The 25,962-nt window shown below is 31.0% G+C and overlaps 2 protein-coding genes across 3 annotated transcripts in view; one reads left to right on the top strand and one right to left on the bottom strand.

Annotated features, from left to right (window-relative positions):
- Nucleotides 1-12,567, top strand: part of LOC139502032 (neprilysin-1-like) — a 43,202-nt gene extending 30,635 nt beyond the window's left edge. For both annotated transcript variants that reach the window (XM_071291354.1, XM_071291355.1), the window contains 9 exons: nucleotides 37-140; nucleotides 582-640; nucleotides 1,225-1,276; nucleotides 2,377-2,444; nucleotides 6,327-6,457; nucleotides 7,746-7,811; nucleotides 8,709-8,804; nucleotides 9,405-9,481; nucleotides 10,319-12,567. In XM_071291354.1, coding sequence (XP_071147455.1) covers nucleotides 37-140; nucleotides 582-640; nucleotides 1,225-1,276; nucleotides 2,377-2,444; nucleotides 6,327-6,457; nucleotides 7,746-7,811; nucleotides 8,709-8,804; nucleotides 9,405-9,481; nucleotides 10,319-10,418 — 753 coding nt within the window. In that variant the 3' untranslated portion in view covers nucleotides 10,419-12,567. The remainder of the gene's footprint in view (nucleotides 1-36; nucleotides 141-581; nucleotides 641-1,224; nucleotides 1,277-2,376; nucleotides 2,445-6,326; nucleotides 6,458-7,745; nucleotides 7,812-8,708; nucleotides 8,805-9,404; nucleotides 9,482-10,318) is intronic.
- Nucleotides 12,568-17,069: 4,502 nt separating this feature from the next.
- Nucleotides 17,070-23,610, bottom strand: LOC139500204 (uncharacterized). Its single transcript, XM_071288944.1, has 5 exons — nucleotides 23,567-23,610; nucleotides 22,658-22,950; nucleotides 21,170-21,448; nucleotides 18,606-18,656; nucleotides 17,070-17,584 (listed from the first exon to the last, which is right to left on the bottom strand). Exons 1-5 carry the CDS (start codon nucleotides 23,608-23,610, stop codon nucleotides 17,070-17,072), a joined length of 1,182 nt encoding a protein of 393 aa, XP_071145045.1.
- Between the last annotated feature and the right edge of the window lie 2,352 nt (nucleotides 23,611-25,962).

The raw sequence follows: 25,962 nt of genomic DNA, 5'->3' as shown, positions 1-25,962 counted from the left end.
GACCCCGAAGTGCAAAATGTATTTGATTTTTTTCAGTTGCATTTCGACGAAGATCGCTACTTTGAAAATTATCTACAAGTTGAATTATATGAGGCGAAGAAGACGTTGAAAGATCTTCGAAATCCTGTTGATAAGAATTTGTAGGTATTTATTAATATTAGCTGGTATATTTGTACTAAATTAGGAAATGAAATTATAATGACAAATTGAATGAAATTGGTAGTCATTTTTTTTGCAAACGAATGATAAATCGCGTGCGTGCAAACATTATAAAATCATTGTAACATATGTTGAATCTTAACTGATGCAAAATTCATATTTAATAAATAAATGCTGGTCTCTGCACTTTTATGATGAATGAAAAGAATAAACCTAGATATTGGTTAAAAGTCAGTGAAACATTATGCAAACTACATAACAGTAAATCATATTCCATTTGAATGGTTTATATGCAGCTAAGTTACATGAGTCACGAACTACCTTACATTACCTTCTAAAATATTTGCTCGCTTGTTGGGCCAGAAATATGAAATTGCCATTCAATGTCAATGCATGGTTTTTATTGTATTTGTACTTTTCAGATGGGATCAAGACCCTGCAGTAGCAAACGCGTTTTATAACCCGAATACTAATGACATTGGTAAGATTGCTTATGATTTTGTCTTCTGTTTAGTATAAAGTTCATCAATTTGACCTCATACTACGTTGATGAATTAGTATTGCACCTTATATTGGCAATGTTTAATATATAATATACAGTCGTATTCTGATTGTGCCTGTCCCAAGCCAGGAGCCTGTAACTTAGTGAATTTCGTTTGTTGCTGTGTTAAAAAAAAATCGTTTTTTTATTTTGTAAGATGTGAGATCGTAGATTTTCTCGTTTGAAGATTAGGATCATTGGCAATCATACCACTTTTTTCTATTATATTTACATAGACTTTAGGAAGCTTTATGGTTTTCACAAATGTACCTAGTCTTAAAGAGCCACTAAACAATAATTACATTTTATGCTCGTTTAAGTTGGATTGATTACTTAACAATTTTTCACGTGACCTTTTAAGAAAACCCATGTAATATCAAATTTGTTTTATGAAATCCTCCATGCGGGTATACGGTTTCTGCGAAGTTTGCTTCAAATTTAATTATGTTTGAAAAACCCAACACGTATTGGTCTACTCGGAACTTGTTTTTTTAATGTTTCTTTATGTAAAATTTTTATTTAAGTTTTTCCGGCTGGAATTCTGCAACCTCCTTTCTACAGTGCACGATTTCCCAAGTAAGTTTCCATTTTGTAGAGTTATCAAGAGAGAATCGAACGTTGTAAATCAAGAGAAAATCGAACGTTGTAAATCAAGAGAAAATCGAACGTTGTAAATCAAGAGAAAATCGAACGTTGTAAATCAATAACAAAATAATCAAGAGATACACCATGTACACAGAGAATGAAACAGACAGACGAACATAAGTTTAAATATTAAGATTGTACCATAAAAGATTAAAGCAAACCTTGATATCATATGCGTTAGACTACATTTACCATACGTGTTTAGATGTGTTTAGTAATCGCAGCTTATAAGATCTGTTCATGCATCAGAAATCAGATTGATTTTGATTTGTGAAAGGTTGTCATGTTTATGCGGACGTATCATATGGCTACGATTGAACTACATTAAATCGTTTCAGATTAGATCAGTACATTGCATTATATATACAAGTCATTGGATACTGCAGATACAACCAGATTTAAATATAAAACAGAACTAAAGGTGGTACCTAACACTACAGGGAGACAACTCTGTAAAATCAGCTAAACGTTTTAATCCTGTTGTATTTTTAAGGAATAATAAGCTTCTCAATGATCAAAACTAGTTTTTGTCAAACTGCTATATATTCAATTTTTTTTTTCTGAGAAAGTGATGAGTTCAATTGTTTTTATATATATTTTTCCTAAGGGTCAAAGAAAATATGTTTTCAAAATTTTATGAAAATTGAACGACCCAAATTAATTTAAGTCCAGGTGTTTGGTACCACATTAAGAACCTACAATTTACAGATGAATATATAACACATTTAATCTTACAAGTAAACCTGGCAAATGTTCATTCATACATATAGATGCGATATAGTTGAAATGAATGTAGATCAGGGAATCTCAACATAGAACATTAGGTACTGCATGTATGAAAAAGTATAAAGTTTTATGCATTTTATCTTTCACGTATTTGTATACACACAGATTATATTTAACATTTATATTACTCATAACACTTGAGCCTCAACGCGATTCAGTTATGAATATATTCTTTCTCATTCATAGAAATGTGTATTAATTTTAATGAATACAAATATAATTAAACTTATATGTTGTTTCAAAAGGTCACTTAATTTTGGAGGAATAGGAGTTGTCATTGGCCATGAAATCACACATGGATTTGATGATAAAGGTAAATAAAATATTAACATGGTTAATGTACTGTTATGAAATGGTTTTGGGTTAAATGGAGCATTATGATTTTATTTCATACATCCATGATCTAAAAAGTATTTAGCAAACACTTACAGAACAGCTGGTACAAATACAAATATGTTGTTTGAAAATCGTTCATTGATGGATTTAGTTAATAGAAGTATATTAAACACCAATTTGTGTTTGCTGCATTTTGGTCGGGTTGTTGTCTCTTTGACACAGTCCCCATTTCCATTTCCAAATTTAATATAAGTTTAAATTGTGCAGCAGCAGCAAAAAAAAAACAATCCATCTACGGTAAGAGTATTAACACGGTCTGTTAAAAAACGAAACGATAATGTTTTTATTAGATGATGTGTTCTTAAAATAATAGAGTGTGTGACACGAAAATTGAAATATTCGCTCGAAATTCAGTTGGAATTTATTCTTATTATAATTCCTATAACCAGATATAAATGAACACAGTCATATTTTATTTGTAATTCTTTTATCAATTATTAATTTTAGAGAAGTTTAATTAGTTGAATCAATCAATTATTATGACGCCATGTTCGGGTGATAAAATCTACCTAGTATTTAAATTTGTTGGTGCAAATAACCAAAAAGACCAATAGTACTTGTCTTACCACTTGACGTCCGTTTTCCTATATTTTCGTACAGAAAATGCCCTTTTCTTAATCTTCTGTATCAATTGGAACCCAACTTGTTTTCAATCATTCTAAGTGTTACAAAATTGAAAAAGGTTATTTCCGATGATTCAGCCTTCAAGCCAACTATTTGTTTTTGAGGGAGAGAAATCTACATGGCTAGACATGTTCATAATGTAAAGATTAACCTAATGTCTGTACACACAAAAATTGTCGGACAAATTTCTCAAGGTGTTATTGCCATCAAATCATGTTCTACCAATTTTTAAAATTCTCTCTTATTTTTCCGAAATCTAAAAAAAACACAGGGAAAGTCAAATTGTACGGATAATTAGCTAGGCAATATCTACAAATACGTAAGAAAATGGAAAAAGTGTTATCAACACCCAGTTTTGTATCGTTATATGAGAGGGGATATGAGGGGTCCTGATCCCGAAATCCCGGGCTTAAAAACACCAGATCCCGAAATCCCGGGATTAAAAACACGAAATCAAGAGGTCCCGAAACTCGAAAAAAGAATTCCCGGATCCCGATAGGGTCAATCCCTAAATCCCGATTTTAGAAACACCCGATCCCGGAGTCCTGATAAAGGTCCTATCCCCTCTCTTACATTATTGACAACAAAACCGTCTTGGTAAGTACATTGTACACAGACAAAAAAAATGAAAAAGCAAAAGATACATAAAAAGCCAACTCAAGACTCAAAGTTGTTGATGTGCACTTACACAGTCCTAAATTTACAAAAATGACGATGAACGGTCATTTACTGACCTTTAGATATGGTTTCAAATTTATAGATTTGTCTTGTTGCCGTTTTCAACGTGTCATTCATCTCCATTGATTCAGATGGATTAGATAATGGACAAAAGTTGTAACCAGTTTACTCTATGGTCGATCTCACAGGTCAACAACAATAACATTGACTCAATTCTAGCAAATTCAAATAATAATCAATTTACCAAATATGCTTCATTCCATATGCATGTCTGCTTTAACATTCATCGGGAAGTCTTTAAATTATATACAATAAAGTTAAACAACGTTAATCAGTTCACAATTATTAAGATATTTGCATTCGTCCAAAAAGCCGGTTGTAATAACTTCAAGGTTTCTCTTGAAATTTTATTGTTATTGGAACATAACTTCAATAAATAAGGAAAACATCAAATTTGTTTCCACTTGCTTTGATAATTCGATTCATTATAGGTCGTCTGGAAGACATTTATTTTAATTAACGTTTCAGCTGTCGTTATGATACTTTAAAAGTGCACATACGGGTTACCTTTATGTTATATCATCTTATCCACCTCGACAAATAACCAATTATTTGTAGGAAAGGAAATGATTTTATTTAAATTAGGAAGTCTGTCTAATTTAAAAACATCGTCCTTGCTGATATTATCTATTTAATTAACTTATATGAATGTTATTCTTCTGATTCAATGACACTTCTTCCTTGTTATTGTTTGTTAAGTTCCGCAAATGGCAAGATATATCCGATGATAAATGCAACCTTGAACTTACAACCTATTTTTCTCTTGTGTCAGCTTAGTACTTAGCATGTACGGAAGATATACATGATAGTTGATATGTCTGTATGATTGAAATAAAGCATTACAGAATTAATTAAATTGTTTTTATATGTGTAATGGAGCTACAACTAATTAGAATAATTGATTATTGTTGTATATGATTTGTTTAATGTTGTTCAGTGCAACATCATACAAACAAATTGTTTGTTCGAAAATAATTCTTGTCTTAAATTTCATCCAACTCTCTACAAGTACACCAAGTTAGATATACACTGAATATATTTGCTACATCAAAATTGTTTAGAAAAGTTTTTGGCTGACTTGTGGTTGAAGACCATATACAATTTTCTAAGTTGCAATCGCTTAGGTGACAGCGCGTTATGGTATATAAATGAATATAATATATAGAACCCCTATTATGCATCTATATCCGTTGATATCCATGACAATCTAACCAGTTTCCAACAACAATTAATCATGTAGAATGTAAGTCTTAGTTTATCTTAAGTATGTTATAAATACAAAATCTACTTAGAGCTGTTGAAACATCTGAAAAAGTTTGACAACAGGTTTTCCCGAAATATTTCGTATCAGGTAATCAGTTGACAAAACAACTTGTTGAGTCGTTTTGAAAGTATATAAAGACAATCGGGTCTGACTGAAATAGGCACATTGTCTAAAGTCAGCTTTACCTGATTACGATGCAGCCAAAGTTTCAACCTAACTACATAGATTCCTGACCTTGATAAAAAAAAAACGAAATCTTGACACTAGTTACAGGACACATGATACCGATGTGGACTTATAGTCGACCAGCGTCGGTACCGATCATATGTTATTAAAAGCAAAGGAGTATGCTTAGATTGGCCTTAGCTTGGTTCTAACATCTAACTTTGAAATATGATATTATGAAAACCATCATTAACGATTTGGTATAGTTTTATTCAAATTGCATATTTTCATGCATTTTTATGGTCTATTTCCTTCTAGGAAACACGTTCTTAGGCGATCGGGTTTACGCAAAAGTAAATGATATCCCTACTTTAGTTTTATTTTTCGATATATAGTTCATCATGCAAGAAACATTTATTATCTGGTTGGATAATAAGATGATAAGATTGGTGTAGTAGTTAATGCATTGGACTTCTAACGCAAAGGTTCCTGATTCGATTCCCGTTCCGGGATTAAAGTTTCAGGGACTGAATTTTCGGCTCTCCCTTAACACCATTTGTGAGTATGGTCTTGAGGAAACGATGATAGTCCGTCGGAAGGGAACGATGAATGGCTGACCCGTCTTAAGAGAGAGCCATATCTCTTGCACGTAAAAGACACCCTTGTAGATTTCGAAAAAGAGTAGGCTAATGCCGCTACAAGGCAGCACTCGCACCCGCAAAGTGGAAAGGGGTTAATATAAGTTGCAAAACTTGTTTCCCAATCCTGTATAAATAAATATGTTTAAACTAATAATAAGATGGTCAAGGTTTATCTCCTATTAAATTTTCTGTAAATTAACAACAAATTTGTCGGTTATTGACCCTAAATTGCCTATTTTAGTTTCTGTCTATGATTTTAAAAACAAACAATCCGAACTTACATTATGGAATTGGTTTTTCTCATTGTTGAAGGCCACACAATAATACTCTACTTAGTATTTATTTATCAATATTTTCACTTTCATAGGTCGACAATATGATAAGGAAGGTAACATGAAACAGTGGTGGAAAAATGAAACAATAGAAGCATTCCGACACAGAGCACAATGCATCATTGATCAGTATTCAGGATATAAATTAGAGCAAATTGATAAAAACGTAAGTAACCATTGCTCAATATGTATACTGTAAATTTAGAAATTATTGCGTGCATTTATAATTGCAATTTTGTCATTTAAGACTAAAATACGATTTTAATTTTTGCGATAATGAGAAAAATCCTGTTTCAAAATGAGAGTTTAAATTAATACTATTACAACCCTATCGCATTTTTCGCACTGATAAAAACATCGCAATAGTTTCTGAATTTACAGTATCTGTTATCTAAAGAAATAGAGCACAAGGATATGCAAAAGGTACCAGGATTATAGTTAAGTACGTCAGACGCGCATTTCGTCTTCATAAGACTCATCAGTGACGCTCATATTTATAAAGCCAGACAAGTACAAAGTTGAAGAGCATTGAAAATCCAAAATTCCAAAAAAGTTGTGCCAAATACGGCTAAGCTCATCTTTGCCTTGGATAAAAAAATCCTTAACCTTTCGAAAAATTCAAAGTTTTGTAAACAGGAAATTTATAAAAATGACCACATCAAAATCTGAAAAATATTATTTTTAAAGACGAAACCATAATCATATAATAGGACTTTATCTATCACCAATTAGACGATAGGTATAGCCTTAATGTTATTTTCTTATTGACCTCTTTGCATAAATGATAAAAAAAACATAAAAAAAAGTGCTGCACCCATATTGTAATTATTTTTCTTATTTTATGTCTGTTTTGTTCACGCATCGTTGTAAAAATAACGGAATTTGATGCGACTGGCATACAAGTAAGAGGTTTAGCGCTATAAAACCAGGTTCAATCAACCACTTTCTACATTCGACAATGCCTGTACCAATTCAGGAATATGACAGTTGTTGTCCGTTCGTTTGATGTGTTTTGTCATTTGATTTCGCCATTTGATTAGGGACAATCCGTTTTGAATTTTTTTGGAGTTCAGTATATTTGTGATTTTACTTTTTTTTTTAAATTTATTTTATTTCAAAGACCAGAAAATACACTACAACGAGATCAACGAGTTAATCAGGGCCATATTTAGCATTTTCTTGTTGCGTTTTCTCCTATGAAAGTATAAATATCAATCATGTCAATGCTGAATATTGTTATTTTCATTGTTTTTTAAGTAAGAATTCACATTAGAGTTTCGTCATATCCCAACAGAAGATGTCTGACACATTTCAGTTGAGATCGTGCTGCCAAATTTTACGGTTTTATCCGTCATATTTTTTTAATTATATGTTTTTTCTTCCATGTTTGTTTATCTAATTGGATATTAGGTATCTTTATTGAGTATTTATAATCATCTTCTAACTGTTTTCAGATTGATGGAAGAAACACACAGGGTGAAAACATTGCCGACAATGGAGGGTTAAAGCAAGCATATCGGGTGATGATGACTTCTACATGTTTAATTGTATTATTGAATTTTAAATAAAAAAAAGTACAACACGTAGATTCAGTACGTAAAAGTTTAAAATTGAAAACAAACCATGATGGATTGGATCCAGTTTCAATGAAAAATGTATAAATATTCTTTTTATATTTTAGAACCACAACTAATTTTAAATATTATAGAACATCTTTGTATAAAAAATGGAATAAATAAATGGGGTAAACACTTGCAATAAAATCATGATTATTTTTAAAAATTAAATACATCTTTGTTGTATTTTTTGTGGGGTGTAAGAGCGTTTACCGAAGCACATTTTGTATGAAGCGGAAACGGCTCCATTCTTAACATGTGCGCAGGTCAACGCTTTTACAAACCTATATAACTACTAAAAAGAGCATTCCATACTTATGTTTACATTTTGAATGGCTAGGATCATGAAACACGATTTCTTTAAAGATTTTCTTTTCTTTGTCTGTGCACTTTATTATGAATGTTCGTGTCATCATGAATGTCACAGTTTATTTTAAAATGACGGTTGATTTCAGAATGACGTGAGATTCCTTTTAGTCAATCATAATAACACATACTAATAAAATATTAATGTAAAAGGAAAAATCACAAAAATACTGAAGTCAGAGGAAAATCTAATCGGAAAGTCCATAATCACATGGCAAAATCAAATGACAAAACGCATCAAAAACGAATGGACAAGAACTGTCATACTCCTGACTTGGTACAGGCATTTTCAAATGTAGAAAATGGTGGATTAAACCTGGTTTTATAGCGCTAAAACTCTCACTTTGATGACAGTCTCATCAAATTCCGTTATATTACAATGATGCGTGAACTAAAAAGACACAATTATTGTAATGTTATTATCTATTTATACAGGCATACAGAAAATGGGTGAAAGCAAATGGTGAAGATTCTATTTTACCTGGACTTGACCTATCTCATGATCAGTTGTTCTTCTTAAATTACGCACAGGTATACTTAAACTCTTGATCGTGAACGCACAGGTATACTTAAACTCTTGATCGTGAACGCACAGGTATACTTAAACTCTTGATCCTGAACGCACAGGTATACTTAAACTCTTGATCGTGAACGCACAGGTATACATAAACTGTTGATCGTGAACTTTCATTTTTTTTTTATTAAAAGATCATCTTGCATATGAATGTTAATTTTTAACAGAAATGTTTGGTAATATTCCTTTTCCTGAGAAAAAGACATTGTTAACTTCATTGCATACTCGCTGCCTAACTGCCATTGGGAATATTAACTGCATTCAAAGGACAAAAACATATTTTAAAATTCATCAGACATGTTTTACAGAGTATGAAGACCATTTTCAATACGTATATATTTATAGTCATTTGAATCAACAAGTTAATGTTAAGCATGTGATGAAGGCTTGTCATATTATATTTCACTTACGGACCCCCATAATAAAGATGTCATTTCTATAATATTCAAAACGTGTGGACTTGTTTATACTGGAGACACATGATGGTACATTTATTTTCAAGTCCGATGTTGCTGTTAAAAATCAATCACGTATAACAAAACATTTGATTATTTCAGATATGGTGTGGTAACATGAGGGATGAGGAAGCCCTTCAAAAAATAAGAACATCAGTGCATAGTCCGGGAGCTATTCGGTATGTTGAAATTAATAGTGCAGTTTTTGGTTCAATTTTCTGTAATATTGAAACATTTTTCATTGGAGAAATGTACATCAAGTAAATGAGTGTATGCATGCACGTATCACCTTCCTGATTGAAATATATTGGATTAATTATGTATTTGATGTGAAATTCATATTCTATAGGAAATCTACAATACGTAATAATAAAATGTTAGATAATAGGAGCGTGATATTTTCATACAGTATGGTATACAATATTTCTCTGTGAGTCCACCTGCATTTGTAAAATCAAAAGAAAGAAATGTTAATATATAAAAACAAACACTAGAACATGTTTTCTATCAACCGTTCTTAATGTATGTAGTCTGGGCTTTTGAGTTTATCTAGATAATTTCCGTCCCTGGAAATAAAATGTATTATAAACTGTCGATGTCAAAAAGAAGTGAAATTGGTAAATCAATCGCTGATGACATTTTATTCTAAATGAAAAACAAACACCTTGTAGAACTTTTATAAAAATAACTTGTATGACAAAAGAGATGAATTGAGCACAACATACAACCAATTTGGAATTTCAGATTTTAATGCCAATGCAGATGGACTCACAGAGAAATATGTGATAAATTTGTATATTATTAATGTTTTCGTCAAATGTTTCTTTTGGTCCTATGTAAAAGTTATATAGGATCTGAATTATGTTGTTATGCAATTGGTGTTATCCTAGTTTTTGTGTATATTACTCTGAGATTTTGCTCTTTGTAAACAGATTTGTTCAATGATGTTCAAAAATGAACTTAGTCCACCTAATGTTTTGATTTTGAAGAACTTACTTAATATTTTTATTTTCCAGAGTGCTTGGTCCATTATCTAATTCTGTTGACTTTTCCAAAGCATACAACTGTCCAATTGGAAGCAGAATGAACCCTGTAAAGAAATGCTCAGTTTGGTGATCATTCAACGGTATTAACATCTGACTATGCACCCGAAACTGGCAAAGGCAGTCAAAATATTTATATACATTTATAAATCCAAGATTGTTCTGAACTGGACGTGGATAAGGAGGAACTATTTAATGCATAAACGCTCTATACGCAGTCTAGAATTGCAAATATTTTTGAAGCAATTTTACCGACATTACGTATGAGTGCTGATGTTGAAACATTTTCCTGGCTGTATTTATATGCATAACAAATCTCAGCTGCAGTTCGATTACATAACAGCGTTATTTTATAAACCCAAATAAACCTGTAATAATTGTTTAAACATACCTCGATATATTTGATGTACGTTTTTTTATTACAACGTGTATATTTATTTAATTATGCCCGAATACTTAAATACATGTGATATAAAATGACGGGTATGAAACAGAAATTTCAAACATGATTGAAATACATTACATATTTGACAAAAGCGTTCCTATGACTGGTTATGTCGTAGATATTACTGGTGATCAACTTTCGCTTACATTAGGTTCATTGACCTACACAAACGTACTATCACAGGTCTTCAAAGTATTTGTGTATAGGCCTTGATGTATTTATACAAGCCTAACTTGTAAGAGCTATCTATAATAAAGGCTCTGAACGATTAGCATGAATATGTATGTAGACAAATACTTCGCTGGATTTTGGGAATGGACCCGATATTGAACAAAGAGATTTATGGAGATGAGTTTAATTTTAATGACGAATGTACTGTATTAATTTAAGTTTTCATTTATCAAATGAAATTGAAACAGGATAAAACGTCAAAAACAGTATGTCTTTAGAAATATTTATGCATTGTATATAGTCTCATTTTTAGACTTTCATAAGTTGTAATATTCTTTTTTTATATATTTAAATAATATTTTGTCAAATTGTAATGATAAAATTTCGTCTCATCCGTACTAAAGAAAGGTTAGTACTTATTCTGACAGAGAATAGAGGTCTCTTTTTTAAAACATTTTCAACCACAAGTAATACATTTGATACGTTCGTTAAGCATCATTATAATTTAGAAACATTAAAACAGTTGTATTGACCCAGGGTTAGAAGCTTAAAACTGAATTTCAATTAAAAAAATGATAAAAATTCAGCATAAAATTAAATTGCGATGAAAGTGTTCTTTATGTACGCATTGTTTTTATAAAAAAAAATATATAACTGTTTGTTTTTCACTTAAAAAGTTTCAAAATACCAATGCAAATCCGTTATACATTTACATGATAAACAAAACTTAATTGTACTGTTGTTTACTTAACTAAACATTCAGTGGTTTCCTAAATTATCAATTTTTTACTTCCTTCACTTTTTGCCTTGTAACACATTGGACTGTTTAGGATGGTTATACTTTTGGATCCATAAACGGTTTTGTCTTGGAATTTTTTTGTTTAATGTGAAAAGATAATCGTAAAACTGTATATATTGATATTTCATATGTGTTGTTGGGTGAGTACATTTTGTATAATTTTTATATATGTGTAGTATTTTTGTAAGATTTCAAATATCTTACCTTGCTGTGAAAAAATATTTCATTTCTGAAATTTTGAAAAATTGTTATTACATGTAGTTGTTTTGACACAAACAAAGTGTCTAAATATTCGAAACATGGTTCCATGAAGTACTATATTCGCGATGTACAACCATTCCTTCGCTAATTTCGTTGTTGCAAGGAAATACATTTTTGGACCTGACAAAAAACACCTACATGTTAAATCTTTTATAATTATTTTTGAATTTTCTAAACTAAAACCAGTTATTCAAAGTCATACATTTGTAGCCCTTTGTTATTTTATCCTTTGTCCGTATTTTGTTATTGCATAAAATTAAGTCCATGCAATATTAAAGTTAAGTACTTGTATTATTCATAATGGATATAAGAAAAAAAATATATATTTTCAAGGAAATATTAGTTGTAAAACACAAGACACTGTAATTTTATATAGTGTTTCAACAATATAATAATCTTGTTTGTCTTATAGAAATGAATAAAATATTTGATTGCATACACCAGATGTCGTCTTTTAAATCTAATGAAAATGACAAAATTTCAAAAGACAAACACTGTTCCATTATATTTCTTTATATGATCAATTAAATAGTAAAATGTAAATAATGCGTTGTTTGTTTATCTACATTTCATCTCATTATTTTTTATGTGTGCGTTAGAATTTATCGAGACTACAAAACCTAACCTGGTTTAAAGAAAACATTGTTAAAAAGATGGACAGAAATTACAAGTGGGACATTAAAACTGATATCGAACATAAACCAGACTACATCATGCCTAAAAAGAAAATAAATAAACAGACAAACAAAATTACTCAAAACACAACATAAAAAACTAAGGACTAAGTAAAACGAACCCCACTAAAAATTGGGGTTGATTTTAAGTGCTCCGGAAATGTAAGCATATATGGATCTACATATGCCATCCGTCGTGTTGCTCATGTTAGTGAAGGCATGATAATAGTTTTAACTGGTAGGTCGCATTTGTCAAAAGGAAATTGGATTGTAGTTACCATATCAGGAACATATCCGCTATCATCTATGAAACCATTATTCCATAATGGTCAAACATATCGTGATGGCAACCGTGAAATTTTTGATGGGATAATTTCATCATTTGAAACTCATGGTTTGATACATGTATCGTCTTTGTTAGGAGAAACCCACTATCAAATAAATCCCGAAATGACGTTCAAACTGACATCATACCGATGCTCTAGCTTTTATTATTGACAACGAATGTTATTTAACGTCCACTTATCTTCTGGAAGAATCTAATGTCTTTTCCGTCTTGTTTCTTATTTTTTTATTTAGAAAAACACCAAATTAGTGCTTCTGAAACACATACATATAGAAGCTGGCTTATGTTTTAGGTTCACGTTCCGCTATATAGATGAAATGCTGAAACTAATGTGCTGACACAATGTTAATTATTTCTATTTTCTAAACCTTAAATACAGAATACATCAAATACAGGTCTATCTCAATCAAATCTTTAAAAAGCTTGCTTGTCATGCTTTGGATTTTTTGTCAGATTTTCTGAATCCTCTGGTTTTATCAATTTGAATGCCTTGAAAAAATTTGCTCGGTGACCACAATTTTCTTTTTGTAAATCTTTTACATGTATAATAATTAGCCATTTTTAAAAGTCTTATAAAATTTTAATTACCTTTTAACAGTTTTTGTGAACTTCAACATGGCAATGATAAAGCTATGAAAAGTCAAGAGAGGATATTTTACCGCCAAAATTTCAATGGCTAATATCTCGAAAACAAGCACGGTGACCTTCATATTTTTTTTTGCTTTTTGGATTCCTTATAAATCCCCTATCAATATAACCTAGTGTTTTGAAAAGTTAGTTACTTTGAAACTAAGAAGCGAACTCCCTTAATTTATAACAAATTAAAAATTGATTGTTGATTGTTAAATTTACGACAAAGTGTCGCTTAATTTCATGTTTTCATTATGAAATTTTTTAGTTCTTATAACAACTGACCAGCTTTACCAACAATATAAACGGATAATTCCAACTATCAAAGAAAATTTGTGTTATTTTGATCATTGACTAATTACCCTTCCGGAGAACCTGACTTCCCCCTTTTTGGTTGAATTTGATATTGTTTTATTTTTGTTTTTACTTTCTAATGGCATTCTGGCAATAAAAAAGCTGCAGAAAAGGGAGTTTCCCCGTATTAAATGTTTCATCTACAACTATGACAAATAATATGAAATTATGAAATATCACCAACTTAATGAATTCAAATAGAACACTTGATTTTGAATTCAGCTGGGGCTTTTAATATATCTATTGATGATAATGCTGATTACAGTAGAAAGGTAATATTGACGTTGTATAAATACCTCGATATTTACATATGTACATTGATATAGATTGCCTCTACTCTTTCTAAATATTGAAACTTTGAAAAAAGTATACACATGTTCAACTAATATCAAATATGTGTGTGCAGAAAATCAGTCTCGTCGGCTAAACTACATGTATGGTATCTTCTATTTTTTATAATGTTTCTTTAATCTATACATGAACATAGCACTCAAGTTATATTTAAGAGTTCAGACATTGTTATCAGATTTAGGTTATATGACTGAGATTTGCCTTGCGTCTAAAGAGAAGAAGTATGTCAGAAAGGACTAGTATGCCAAACACGACAGACAAAATCACAATGGCAAATCCCCCGATGGTGTTTGTCGATGATCGGAAATCTTTGACACATATTAAAGATCTTTTGTATGATGAAAATGTTTTCTTATCGATTATGAGTTCTTTCTGTAGATCTTCAATTGTTGTGTTCTTGGTTGTTGTTCTCGATGTACACACTTGAGGACAATGACAAGGCACAGAAGTCACACTCGCATCTGTAATCATTAAAAAAAAATCCGTAGTCTTTAATACAAAATGTTCAAGTATTTTTAGTGTTGCGATATTGATACAAAAGTATACAAGAAACACATATTTGTTTTCCTGTTTAAAACTTTCAAGCGACATTAGTGTAAGTATCATCATAAAAAACCCTAACACTTCCGGATTGGAAGCAACTTTCTCGATTGACAGATATAAATATATATTATGAATAATTTAATTTCTTGCAACGAATTCAAATCGTATGTAAGAGTCTGTAGAACTAGTTATTTACAATATCGGAACAAATTCGTTTCCATAGATTCGTTAACCAGCTTTTATGAATACGTAATTCACGGTTATCCTTAATTCGAGAAGAGTAACAACGCAGTTACAATGTTTAGCGAAAATCTGCGATATTGATTTTATTCAAGATTTCTCAACTTTAATCCATGATAACAATATTTCAAGTGTTGAAAATGATTTTGTGCTTTTTTATGCCATGGTGTTGCCAGTTGATTTTAACTAATGAGTTTTGAATATCCTTTTGACATCCTTCGTCTCTCTTTTATTTTAACCGTGGTCGAAAATTCCGTTGTTAAAAGCGTTATTGGTAAATTCGTGTTATCAAAATAAAAAGCAATCTGAAATTAGAAATTTAAAATGTAATCACGAATTACATATAATATATAGTTAGTGATATTTTATCGTTTGATTCGTTATGTTTATTAACTTGTTGATAACAAATTTAGTCATTTTAATTTTGGGAATCACGTTTTTAATAAAGTCTCGTTTTTTCAAATTTAAATTGAATTTTTCGGAGATCTTTTGGAGCATTCTATTTTATTTTTATTTCTTTTAACAGGATCCACACAAATCATTTTAACGAAATGAAAATCACAAAAAAACTGAACTACGAGGAAATTTCAAAACGGAGAGTCCCTTATCAAATGGCAAAATAAAATGATGAAACACATCAAACGAATGGACAACAACTGTCATATTCCTGAATTGTTACAGGCATTTTCAAATGTAGAGAATGGTGGATTGAACCTGGTTTTATAGCGCTAAACCTCTCAATTGTTAAGATTTCGTATTTTTGATCATGTTACATATATATAAACTGATGTTCTATTCAAAATATGTATTGCCTGTTATTTGACTATACTGCACTTATTCACAGACACATACAATTGTTGAATGAATTCAACCAATTATAGAAAGCAGACAGTATGTACATAAGTTTGCATTGTATGTTTCTGTGGATTCATTTTAATTCGGTGGATACCAACTTTCGTGGGTTTCGGGGGTACAGGTAAACCACGAAATCATATGTTCAACGAATTACAAATATCATATAGGCTTTGTACACAGAGATTGCTAAACCACGGAATCATATATCCATGAAAATGCAAGTTTTCCTCAATCCACGAACATTGATACCAAAGAACATAAACATGATAAATGAATCCACCGCGGACAAGAAGGTTATGTGGAAAACACAAACAAAAAATGTATTTAGGCACCTCAACGATAAAGGTATGTTGACAATCTCTAGATACACAATTATAACCTACTGAATTAGATTATTAACCGGGTTTGTAATAACTTGAGCAACACGTCGGGTGTCACATGTCGAGCAGGCTCCGCTTACTCTTCCGGATCACATAAAATCACCCCAGTGTATGGTAGTGTTCGTGATTCTTAGTCTTTAGTTTTCTATGGTGTGTCTTGTGTACTATTGTGTGTCTGTTTGTCTTTTTCATTTTTAGCCATGGCGTTGTCAGGTTATTTTAAATCTATGAGTGTGAATGTCCCTCTTGTATCTCTCGCCCTTCTTCTGTGACCAGAAGGTGATTGATTTTAATTGATTTTTATTGTTTGTTTGCTCTGATGAATATTGTATGCTTTGTAGTTTTCATTAAATAATTTTGGATTCGTTCAATAGTATACATTAACATGTGTACCATCCGATGTATATTCTCTGATTTACAAGCTCTGAATTGCTTTAAATGAACCAAATTAGTATCAACTATAATATTATCCTTTCGCAATAGTGGTATCAATGTAGGGGATACAAATATGCGTTTGTACTTTTTGAACGACCATATTCTTACCGCCTTCAGGTTCGATTGTTGTTGAATGAATTAGTCCGTGATTCATGGTTCCATCTAATGAGTTTGGTTCCTGTGTCGTGGTGCTTCCACTTTGAGAGTTCGGTTTTTGTGTCGTGATTCTTTCTTCTGAATTTATTTCTTGTGTCGTTTGTCTTTCTTCTGATTCTTTCTTCTGAATTTATTTCTTGTGTCGTTTGTCTTTCTTCTGATTCTTTCTTCTGAATTTATTTCTTGTGTCGTTTGTCTTTCTTCTGATTCTAGTATTTGGGATGCAGTTATTTCATCTGAAGTTGGTCGTTTGGTCGTGCTTTTATCTTCATAAGTTTGTTCTTCTGTTGTGGTTCTTTTTTCTGAGTTGTGATCTCGTGTGGTGCTTGTATCTTCAGAGAAAATTTCTTCTGTTGTGGTTGATTCTTGTGGGTTGGGTCTTTGTGTCATTCTTGCATCTTCAGAATTTTGGTTTTGTGTAGTAATTATTTCTTCTGAGTTTAGCTCTTGTGTCGTGATTATTTCTTTTGAGCTGGTTTGTTGTGTCGTTATATCGTTTATATTTATATTTGAGTTTTCCTCATCACCGATGGTGGTTTCCATTATTCCAGTTTCAGTTATTGTACCAGTACTTGATAGGTATCCATACTCAAAGTTACCTTGAAATTGTATATCAATTCAAATAAGAAATTATAAATTTAAATTATTTAAAGAGTTTTACAGATCTCCAGGCATTTGCATGTTAAACGGATAAATACGCCGCCTAGTTGTTTGACCATTAAGGAATAATTGTGGTACAGAACACAACAGATAGGTTCAGAATATCATAGCCAGAAATTAGCATCTAAATAATATATTTGGTTTATACCCATGTACACCAATCAGTGAGTGATAAATGTATGATATCCATAAAATACATGGTGAAGTTTGAACCAGTAACACGCTTCATTTACCCTGGAATAAGGGGTTGATACATTTTCATTTTGAATACAATGAATGACAGGTTTAACCGCTCTTACACACAAATCGAGTGTTGGTGAATGAATTTTGCCACGAACAATTGCTTAGAATATATCATTATATTTATGTTGTCATGGTTCTCTATTTATTTTGACTGTATGTATGTTAAAGTTAATCGTACATATTCTTCTTTGCACAGTACTAACACAATCTCATGTAAACAGTTTTTTGAAAGATTAACACTAGGAGATGTTTATACACGTATTAAATCTATAATTAGTTTTCCCAAGAAAAAAGTAAAATCACAAAAATACTAAACTCCGAGGAAAATTCAACACGAAAAGTCCATAATCCAATGGCAAAATCAAATAAAAAAACACATCAAACGAATGTATAACTGTCATATTCCTGACTTGGTAGAGGCATTTTCAAATGTAGAAAAATGTTGGATAAAACCTGGTTTTCTAGCGCTAAACCTCTGTATGACAGTCGCATCAACTCCCATTATATTTACAACGATGCGTGAATAAAACAGACATACAATTGTAGAAATCAGGTACAGCAGTCATCACCGTGACACAATCTCAATTAGAACAAAAACAAAACAAATATTTAACAAAGAAGCACAATAAATCTTATATCAAATTTAACAATAACATTATACATTCAAGCCTTAGAAGATGACGAAGAAGCTAATCAAAACAGTAATCAAACACTTACATGGAAAAGATTCTTGGTAGATGTCGGTGACATTTTGCAATTCAATATGAACTGAAAAAAGAAATTTCGAAAACATGTTTCTAATCACAATGATTAATGCCAACTTTATTATAACTTCAAATACAAACCAATTCGCCGTTTCAGTATCTATTGCATTCTGGGTAATATTTTCAAAAATGTACACCGAAACGTCGTGATTGGTTGAAAACGTCCAAAACAATGGAAATTCTACCAATGACGTGACGTTATTTTCATTTTGGGGTAGGAATAATGAAATTACCCATGATTCTTTAGATTCTGAAACGGTTAATTGTGAAAACAAGAATCAGTTATTTGAATTTGACAAGACAACATATGTTTCTCTTTTGAAAATCAAACCTCTGAAACATTGAATGCATGAATACAAAGGAGGGATTCGTGTCGTTTTATGATTTTGAAAGGGTCGATTTGGGTCATCAATGCTCTTCAACTTTGTACTTATTTGGCTTTATAAATATTTTGATCTCAGCGTCACTGATGATTCCTATTTAGACGAAACACTAGTCTGGCATATAAGATTACAATCCTGGTACCTTCGATAATTATTGACACCACTGGGTCCATGCTACTGCTAAATGGACGGTTCGTACCCGAGGGTATCACCAACCCAGTAGTCAGCACTTGAGTATCAACTATATGGTAATTTTTATAACTTTTCTGTATACAAAACTTTTTTTTTCTCGAAAAACTTTTCGTATCCAAGGCATAGATTACCTTAGCCGTACCTGGCACAACATTTTGGAATTTGGAGTCCTCCGTGCTCTTCAACTTTATACTTGTTTGGCTTTTTAACTATTTTTATCTTAACGTCACTGATGAATCTTATATAGACAAAATGCGCGTCTGGCGTATTCAATTATAATACTGATATCGTTGATAACTATTTGCAAATGTTAAACTTGCCACATTTTGTAGAAACTTGTCAATTAGAAAATATAAAATACTGTATGTTACTCCTTATATAATATACTAGTCAACAAAAGAAACGATACACGACTTTGAAATAAAATTCATCAAAAAGTATTAAATATAAAACAAAATGCGATATACTATTTTAAAAAGCTTTCATTTGCAATGTATGCACATGTGATAATGAAAATCAAAACTTGTCGGAAAGTATCTAAATTCCGTGTAAACGAGCATAGGGTGCAAATTTTCTAAGTACTAAATAAAATTTCAAGTTTGTTTAAAAATATTCAATATGCTAATCAAGTTATGTTCATGTAGTAATTAATGGGTTGAAATATTTTTTTTTCTTCAAAAAGTCTTGTATCGTTTCTTTTGTTGACTAGTATATGTATTTTTAGATACATGTGTTGTTGGGTTGATGTTTACTTGATGTGAACTTTAATTCTTTTAAATTAAATAAAAAATAACAACATTTAAAATCTTTGATTGATCAGTTAATTGAAAACTAAACAATCAACATATATTGATTCACTTATAGGGTCTTTGCATCGGAACTAAATACATTTATTCAAAAACCAGTTGTTAGCATGACACGGGTTATGTTCTTCTCATATATGTTATGATGGTATGATACTAAACCCCTAACGGGAAGGATTGTGCCTGATCTTTCAGTCAATTTAATTGAAGTCTGGAGCTGGCATGTCAATTAACTGCTAGTAGTCTGTTGTTATGTATGTATTATTGTCATTTTGTTTATTTTCTTTGGTTACATCTTCTGACATCATACTCGGACTTCTCTTGGACTGAATTTTAATGTGCGTATTGTTATGCGTTTACTTTTCTACATTGGCTAGAGGTATGGGGGGAGGGTTGAGATCTCACAAACATGTTTAACCCCGCCGCATTTTTGCGCCTGTCCCAAGTCAGGAGCCTCTGGCTTTTGTTAGTCTTGTATTATTTTAATTTTAGTTTCTTGTGTACAATTTGGAAATTAGTATGGCGTTCATTATCACTGAACTAGTTATAATTTGTTTAGGGGCCAGATGAAGGATGCCTCTGGGTGTAGGAATTTATCGCTACATTGAAGACCTGTTGGTGACCTTCTGCTGTTGTTTTTTTTCAATGGTCGGGTTGTTGTCTCTTTGGCACATTCCCCATTTCCATTCTCAATTTTATTATAGTTAAGAAAATGTCTATACTGCTAGCTTATGACCTCATTTCTATACCACAGTCAATCTTTTAGAAAAAAATAATGCATTATTAATAAACTCATCATAGTAACCAGGACTAAATATTGTATATACGCCAAACGCGCGTTTCGTCTACAAAAGACTAATCAGTGACGCTCGAATCTAAAAAAGTTTAAAAGGGCCAAAAAAGTACGAAGTTGAAGAGTATTGAGGACCAAAATTCCTAAAAGTTTTGCCAAATACAGCTACAAATGAGGTTGAAAATCCTTAGTATTTCAAAAATTCAAAATTTTGTAAACTGTTAATTTATAAATATCACCATATCAATGATCATGATGATAATTCATGTCGTTGATGTAAAGATATCTTGATTGCATTCATGGTTGAAAATATAACAATGATAACTGAATAATAAGCATAACTTACCTCTGGTAGTTTTAACATATAGAGAAAATATTCCAAAAGGATCTGGTTCATTCGAATATGGCACGATTAATTCATACCGTGTCAGAAAGTTATAGGTGTTGTCCAACATTATACGGCAGTCTCCAATATTACTGTCAAAAACACTTGCAAAACATTCTATTCTCGTTTTACAGTAGTAAATGCAGTCTTCAAACCTAGGAGTATCATGTGTCTCCGTATTATAGTCGCCGAATGTTGTATAACTTGAGAGCGATTCAAACAAGCCATCAGTTGTAATTGCTAAAACAGGAATTTATAATCATTAATGTCTACTAAATAACATTATAATATCTACCTATAATTTTGGGTAAACAAAAAGTGAATAATATACCATTACTGCCTTTGATGAGGTATATATGTAGTTTTATTGACTTTTGAAAAACTGATTTTCACTTCGGCTATTTTTCGCGGTGAATATACTATTTCCGCATATGAATATGTTTATTCAAAACTCCATTCATATTAAAAAAAAAAATACTAAAATTGTATCAATATAGAATAACCTACTTTACCGCGCAAAACCCTAACTTAAAATAACTGATAACTAAACATAACTCAAATAGGTAACAAATTTACATTGGTGAATCTAAATTGACACAGATTATCTAAGTTAGCGCTAGCAGGCTTCTATGTTCACTGTTTGCATTTCATTGTTATTCTATGTCGCGCAAATAAAAAAATATTATCAAAATCTACATGTTTTTACACAGCAATTAAATTGCTACATCATCACAATTTATTCCCCATTCATGAGCATTATGTTTTCTGTTCTGTGCCTCCGTTCGTCCGTCCGTTCATTGATCCGTCTAATCGTCCGTTCGTCTGTTCGCCCGTCTGTCCAGTTTCGGATTAAAGTTTTTGGCCAAGGTAGTTTTTGATAAAGTTCAAGTTTAATTAACTTAAAACTTAGTACAAATGTTCCCCATGCTATAATTTTTCTTATTTAATTCCAAATTAAAGTGGCCATAATTTCACACGTTCTACTGAATATAGATAATGATAGAGTGAGTGGGGCATCCGTGTACTATGGACACATTGTTGTATTCATATTTTTCGAATATGAAATTGTTTTAATATTTTGAAAAACAACGATCCTACGTTTTCTATTTTTCTATTTTTTGAATTATTTTTTTTTTGGTTATAAATCTATTCCATGTTTCACTGTAATAATTATATGTAAAATATTACGTGTCCTTAATACTTCTTTGAACCTTTGTGAATTGATAAGAGAGAATAAAAAACTATCTACCAGTATAATAAATTTAATTTTTTCTTTTAAACTCAGTTTTACTGCGTATATTGATGTGGGTATGTTTACTATCGTTGGTTAGAGGAGGGTTCAGATCTTTCACTATTTGGTTGGGTTGTTGTCTCTGTGGCATATCCCCAATTTTCATTCTGTAATTAATAAGATTTCAACCAACCATAAAGAGAATGTGACCTACTTACCATCACCATGGTCAATACAAACAAAATGATTATTCTCTTCGCAGTTCTCTAAGAAATATTGCCCTGGGTTATCTGAGTCTAGAGATACACAGACGCTGTAGCTGTTGTTCGCTATGACATCAGTATCAACCACAAAATAATCCACTTCTTCACATTTATCAACATCGTATATGTTTTCGGAATATCTTGGCTGTACGGCTCCAGTCCATATATGTATGTGACTGAAATTTTGACATGAAAATATTATACTATTAGTTATTCTGCAAAGAAATATACCAACACCCTGTTCTGTTCTTTTATGGTATAATTGGTGTCTTAGATAAAAAATTAAAGGCAATCATCACTACAAAAGTCAAAAGGTCTGAAAAGACCAGTTTTTGTCTGAATTTGCATGAATTTTTACTCGACATTCTTAATTTGTCTGAATAATTTTTAAAAATTCTTGACATAGTATTAATTTGTCTAATAAGGTTCTTGATTTTTCTTGACAAGTGTCTTGACAGTATGAACATTGTCTTAAAATTTCTCGACACATCCTGTATCATCTGATGAGAGTCTGGATTAGTCGCGACCAATTCGTGACTGTCTTAAATTTGTCTCGATCTGTCTTGACATATTCTTGACATTCTTAATAATGTCTCGATCTGTCTTGACATATTCTTGACATTCTTAATAATGTCTGAATATGTCTTGACATATTCTTGACATTCTAAATGATGTCTGAATATGTCTCGACACATTCTTGACAGTCTTAAATATGTCTTGACGCTATATCAACAGTATAAATTTCGCCTTAGAATGTGAACAGACTTATTCTGCACTGATTATGACATTCTATTGCTGTTATATACTTATTATGGCTAAACTAAACTTTGAAGAATCAAGGATTAATTTGGTATATTAAGATACCCTTTTGGTGCAACTAGATTGGAATACTCTGAATAATCCCCCATGTAGTTTAATTTTGATTTGTTTTTATTAAACGTTGAATTAATTGTTTTTACTTGGAATATAAGTTGAAGTTACTGACAAACAACATTAAGATTTTTGCCGTTCGCAAAACTGCCAGTCAAATTTGCTTTCTTTACTAAAACATGTAACCTAGGTGTCGTGTAGGTAGTTTTAAAATGTGACCATTTGTCTCTTTTGGACCTTTCTGTGTGTGTATGGCTAAAAAAGAGGGGGGGGGGGGGCTTTTGTGAAGGTCAAAGAACTTGTTCCCATCTTGATTCAAATACCTTATTCATTTTTTAGGACAACCAAAACACATTCTTTATTCCAATTTGAGTGTTGAATATTTTATAACTTTTTAACAAACATAAATATTTGTGATAACTCCTTCCGTAAAATAAAATATGTTTAAATCTATATTATGCATGTCTTTTTGAGATTCATTTCATAAGACCAACGAATTCTATAGAAAATGGACCAATTATGAATACATTTTTTTTTATTATGCCTGGAGAAGATAATACTTTTCTTTTAATATTTGGGAAATATTCATTGTTTTTTTTTATGTTAAAATAATTAACTTCATAATTTTGATGAAGAAAATCAATTTTAATTAATTTTTTTCATCAAAATGATGATTTTCATGTTCATATATGAACTGTAGTGGCATGGTCGGTCAACTGATAAGTTGTATGGCTAATTACAGGTAAAGCAGTAATTTTTATTTGACAGTTGCGTGTACTCTGGGGTGTAGAATACCTTATTTTTTATGGGGAACATCCTGTCCATGTGTAATACTTAATATATATTCCAACAGATGATATTACACAAATTTTTCTTCTGTTAAATGAAAGATTTGTACATCATCATAATTTGCTATTTATATAAGCCACATTTTGGTACAATAATTATTTACCGTATAAACATTGAATATTATGAATTTAGATTGAAATATGTCTACAGTATGATTGGTTTTAATCATTTAATTTATCATTTAGAAATCAAAATTTGTAATTATTTAAAAACTCAATTTTAAATTGTTTTATACATTAGATTTCATAGCCATATATGCATTTGTAAAGATATTTATATACCCAAATTTTAAATTATTTCACATGCCCAACTTTTATTTTTGAAGTGTAACTTGAAACAACTGTATATTATATAAAGAGAAATAAAGATTAAAGTTATATCATGAATATTGGTCATGATTTGTAAAACTCAGAACTGTAAAGTAAATTTAAGACACAATTCAAAATGTTCAGAATATGTCAAGCCATACTGAGAAAAAATAAGAATGTCGAGAACATGTCTAGAAATTTCAAGACAGTATTCAAATGTCAAGAATATGTCAAGAAATTTTAAGACCATATTCAGAATGTCGAGAATATGTCAAGTAAATTTCATACAAATTTGATATAAATGAGAATTTGTCAAGAAAAATTAAGACTCAAGTCATACTTTTGGAGAATGTCAAGTAAAAGTTCATGCAAATTAAGACAAAAACTGGTCTTTTCAGACTTTTAGACTTTTGTAGTGCATATTACTATAATGTTTAAATATATGTATGACTAGATCAACGACTCGCGGAATTTTCTATTCAATACAAACGGATATAAATTTTAAGAAAATATATGTTTCAACACTGTTGAATGTGTGATATCGCTTGATATAAATTTTTATTACTATTGTTATATATCAAAAGCTCGTTAATTTTTATATTGAAATAATATTACTTGAGTTATGAACCACATAAGAAGCACGCTTGACGCGCGTTCGTCTAAACAAATCTCGAAATTTGCGCTCTCACCAAAACAGTTAAGAAAACAAATAAATTACTACAAATGCTAAAGCAATAAAAGAAACCAAAAACCAAACGTGGAGTAGAAAGTGGTTCATACCCTTATTACTATATCTGTGAGCAGAAACATCTGTAACAATCAAGTTTCTGTAATAATTTTAAGCAGTAAAAATATAGAAAATGACTGTATATGTGCTTTTGTTATTAAAGGCGTGCACAAATATAATGACAAAACAGAATTTCAATGTCCCGCACGTTCAACTCATTCTGTCTCTTCAAGGGCGATAACTAAAAAAATGGGTTTTTATTTATTTTATTTATCTTTTTATATATTGAGGGAAAAGAAAGCTTGAGAGTAAATACAATGCAATTTACGACATAATTAATACATCCAAGGGACATAATTCTATTAATAATATTGTATTGCCGATTATTTTTCAAATTGTCCGAGACATTGCTGTTATGCTTTAAATCTTACAAAATATGATCACATGGTACTTTTGCAAATTTATATAGAATTAATATTTCCAAGGAGTATCATTTTATCATTTTT

This window comes from Mytilus edulis, chromosome 13 (assembly GCF_963676685.1).
Source record: "Mytilus edulis chromosome 13, xbMytEdul2.2, whole genome shotgun sequence".
Classification (NCBI taxonomy): domain Eukaryota; kingdom Metazoa; phylum Mollusca; class Bivalvia; order Mytilida; family Mytilidae; genus Mytilus; species Mytilus edulis.
The sequence above is the reverse complement of the archived record's forward strand: the minus strand, read 5'-3'. Positions and strand labels throughout refer to the sequence as shown.

Coding starts and splice junctions, on each gene's coding strand:
- LOC139500204 (XM_071288944.1), bottom strand. CDS start 23,610: ATGGGGGATTATTCAGAGTATTCCAATCTAGTTGCACCAAAAGG. Junction 21,449..22,657: donor TTGTATTGACCATGGTGATG/GTAAGTAGGTCA, acceptor TTCCTGTTTTAG/CAATTACAACTGATGGCTTG. Junction 18,657..21,169: donor ATATGTTAAAACTACCAGAG/GTAAGTTATGCT, acceptor TTCTTTTTTCAG/TTCATATTGAATTGCAAAAT.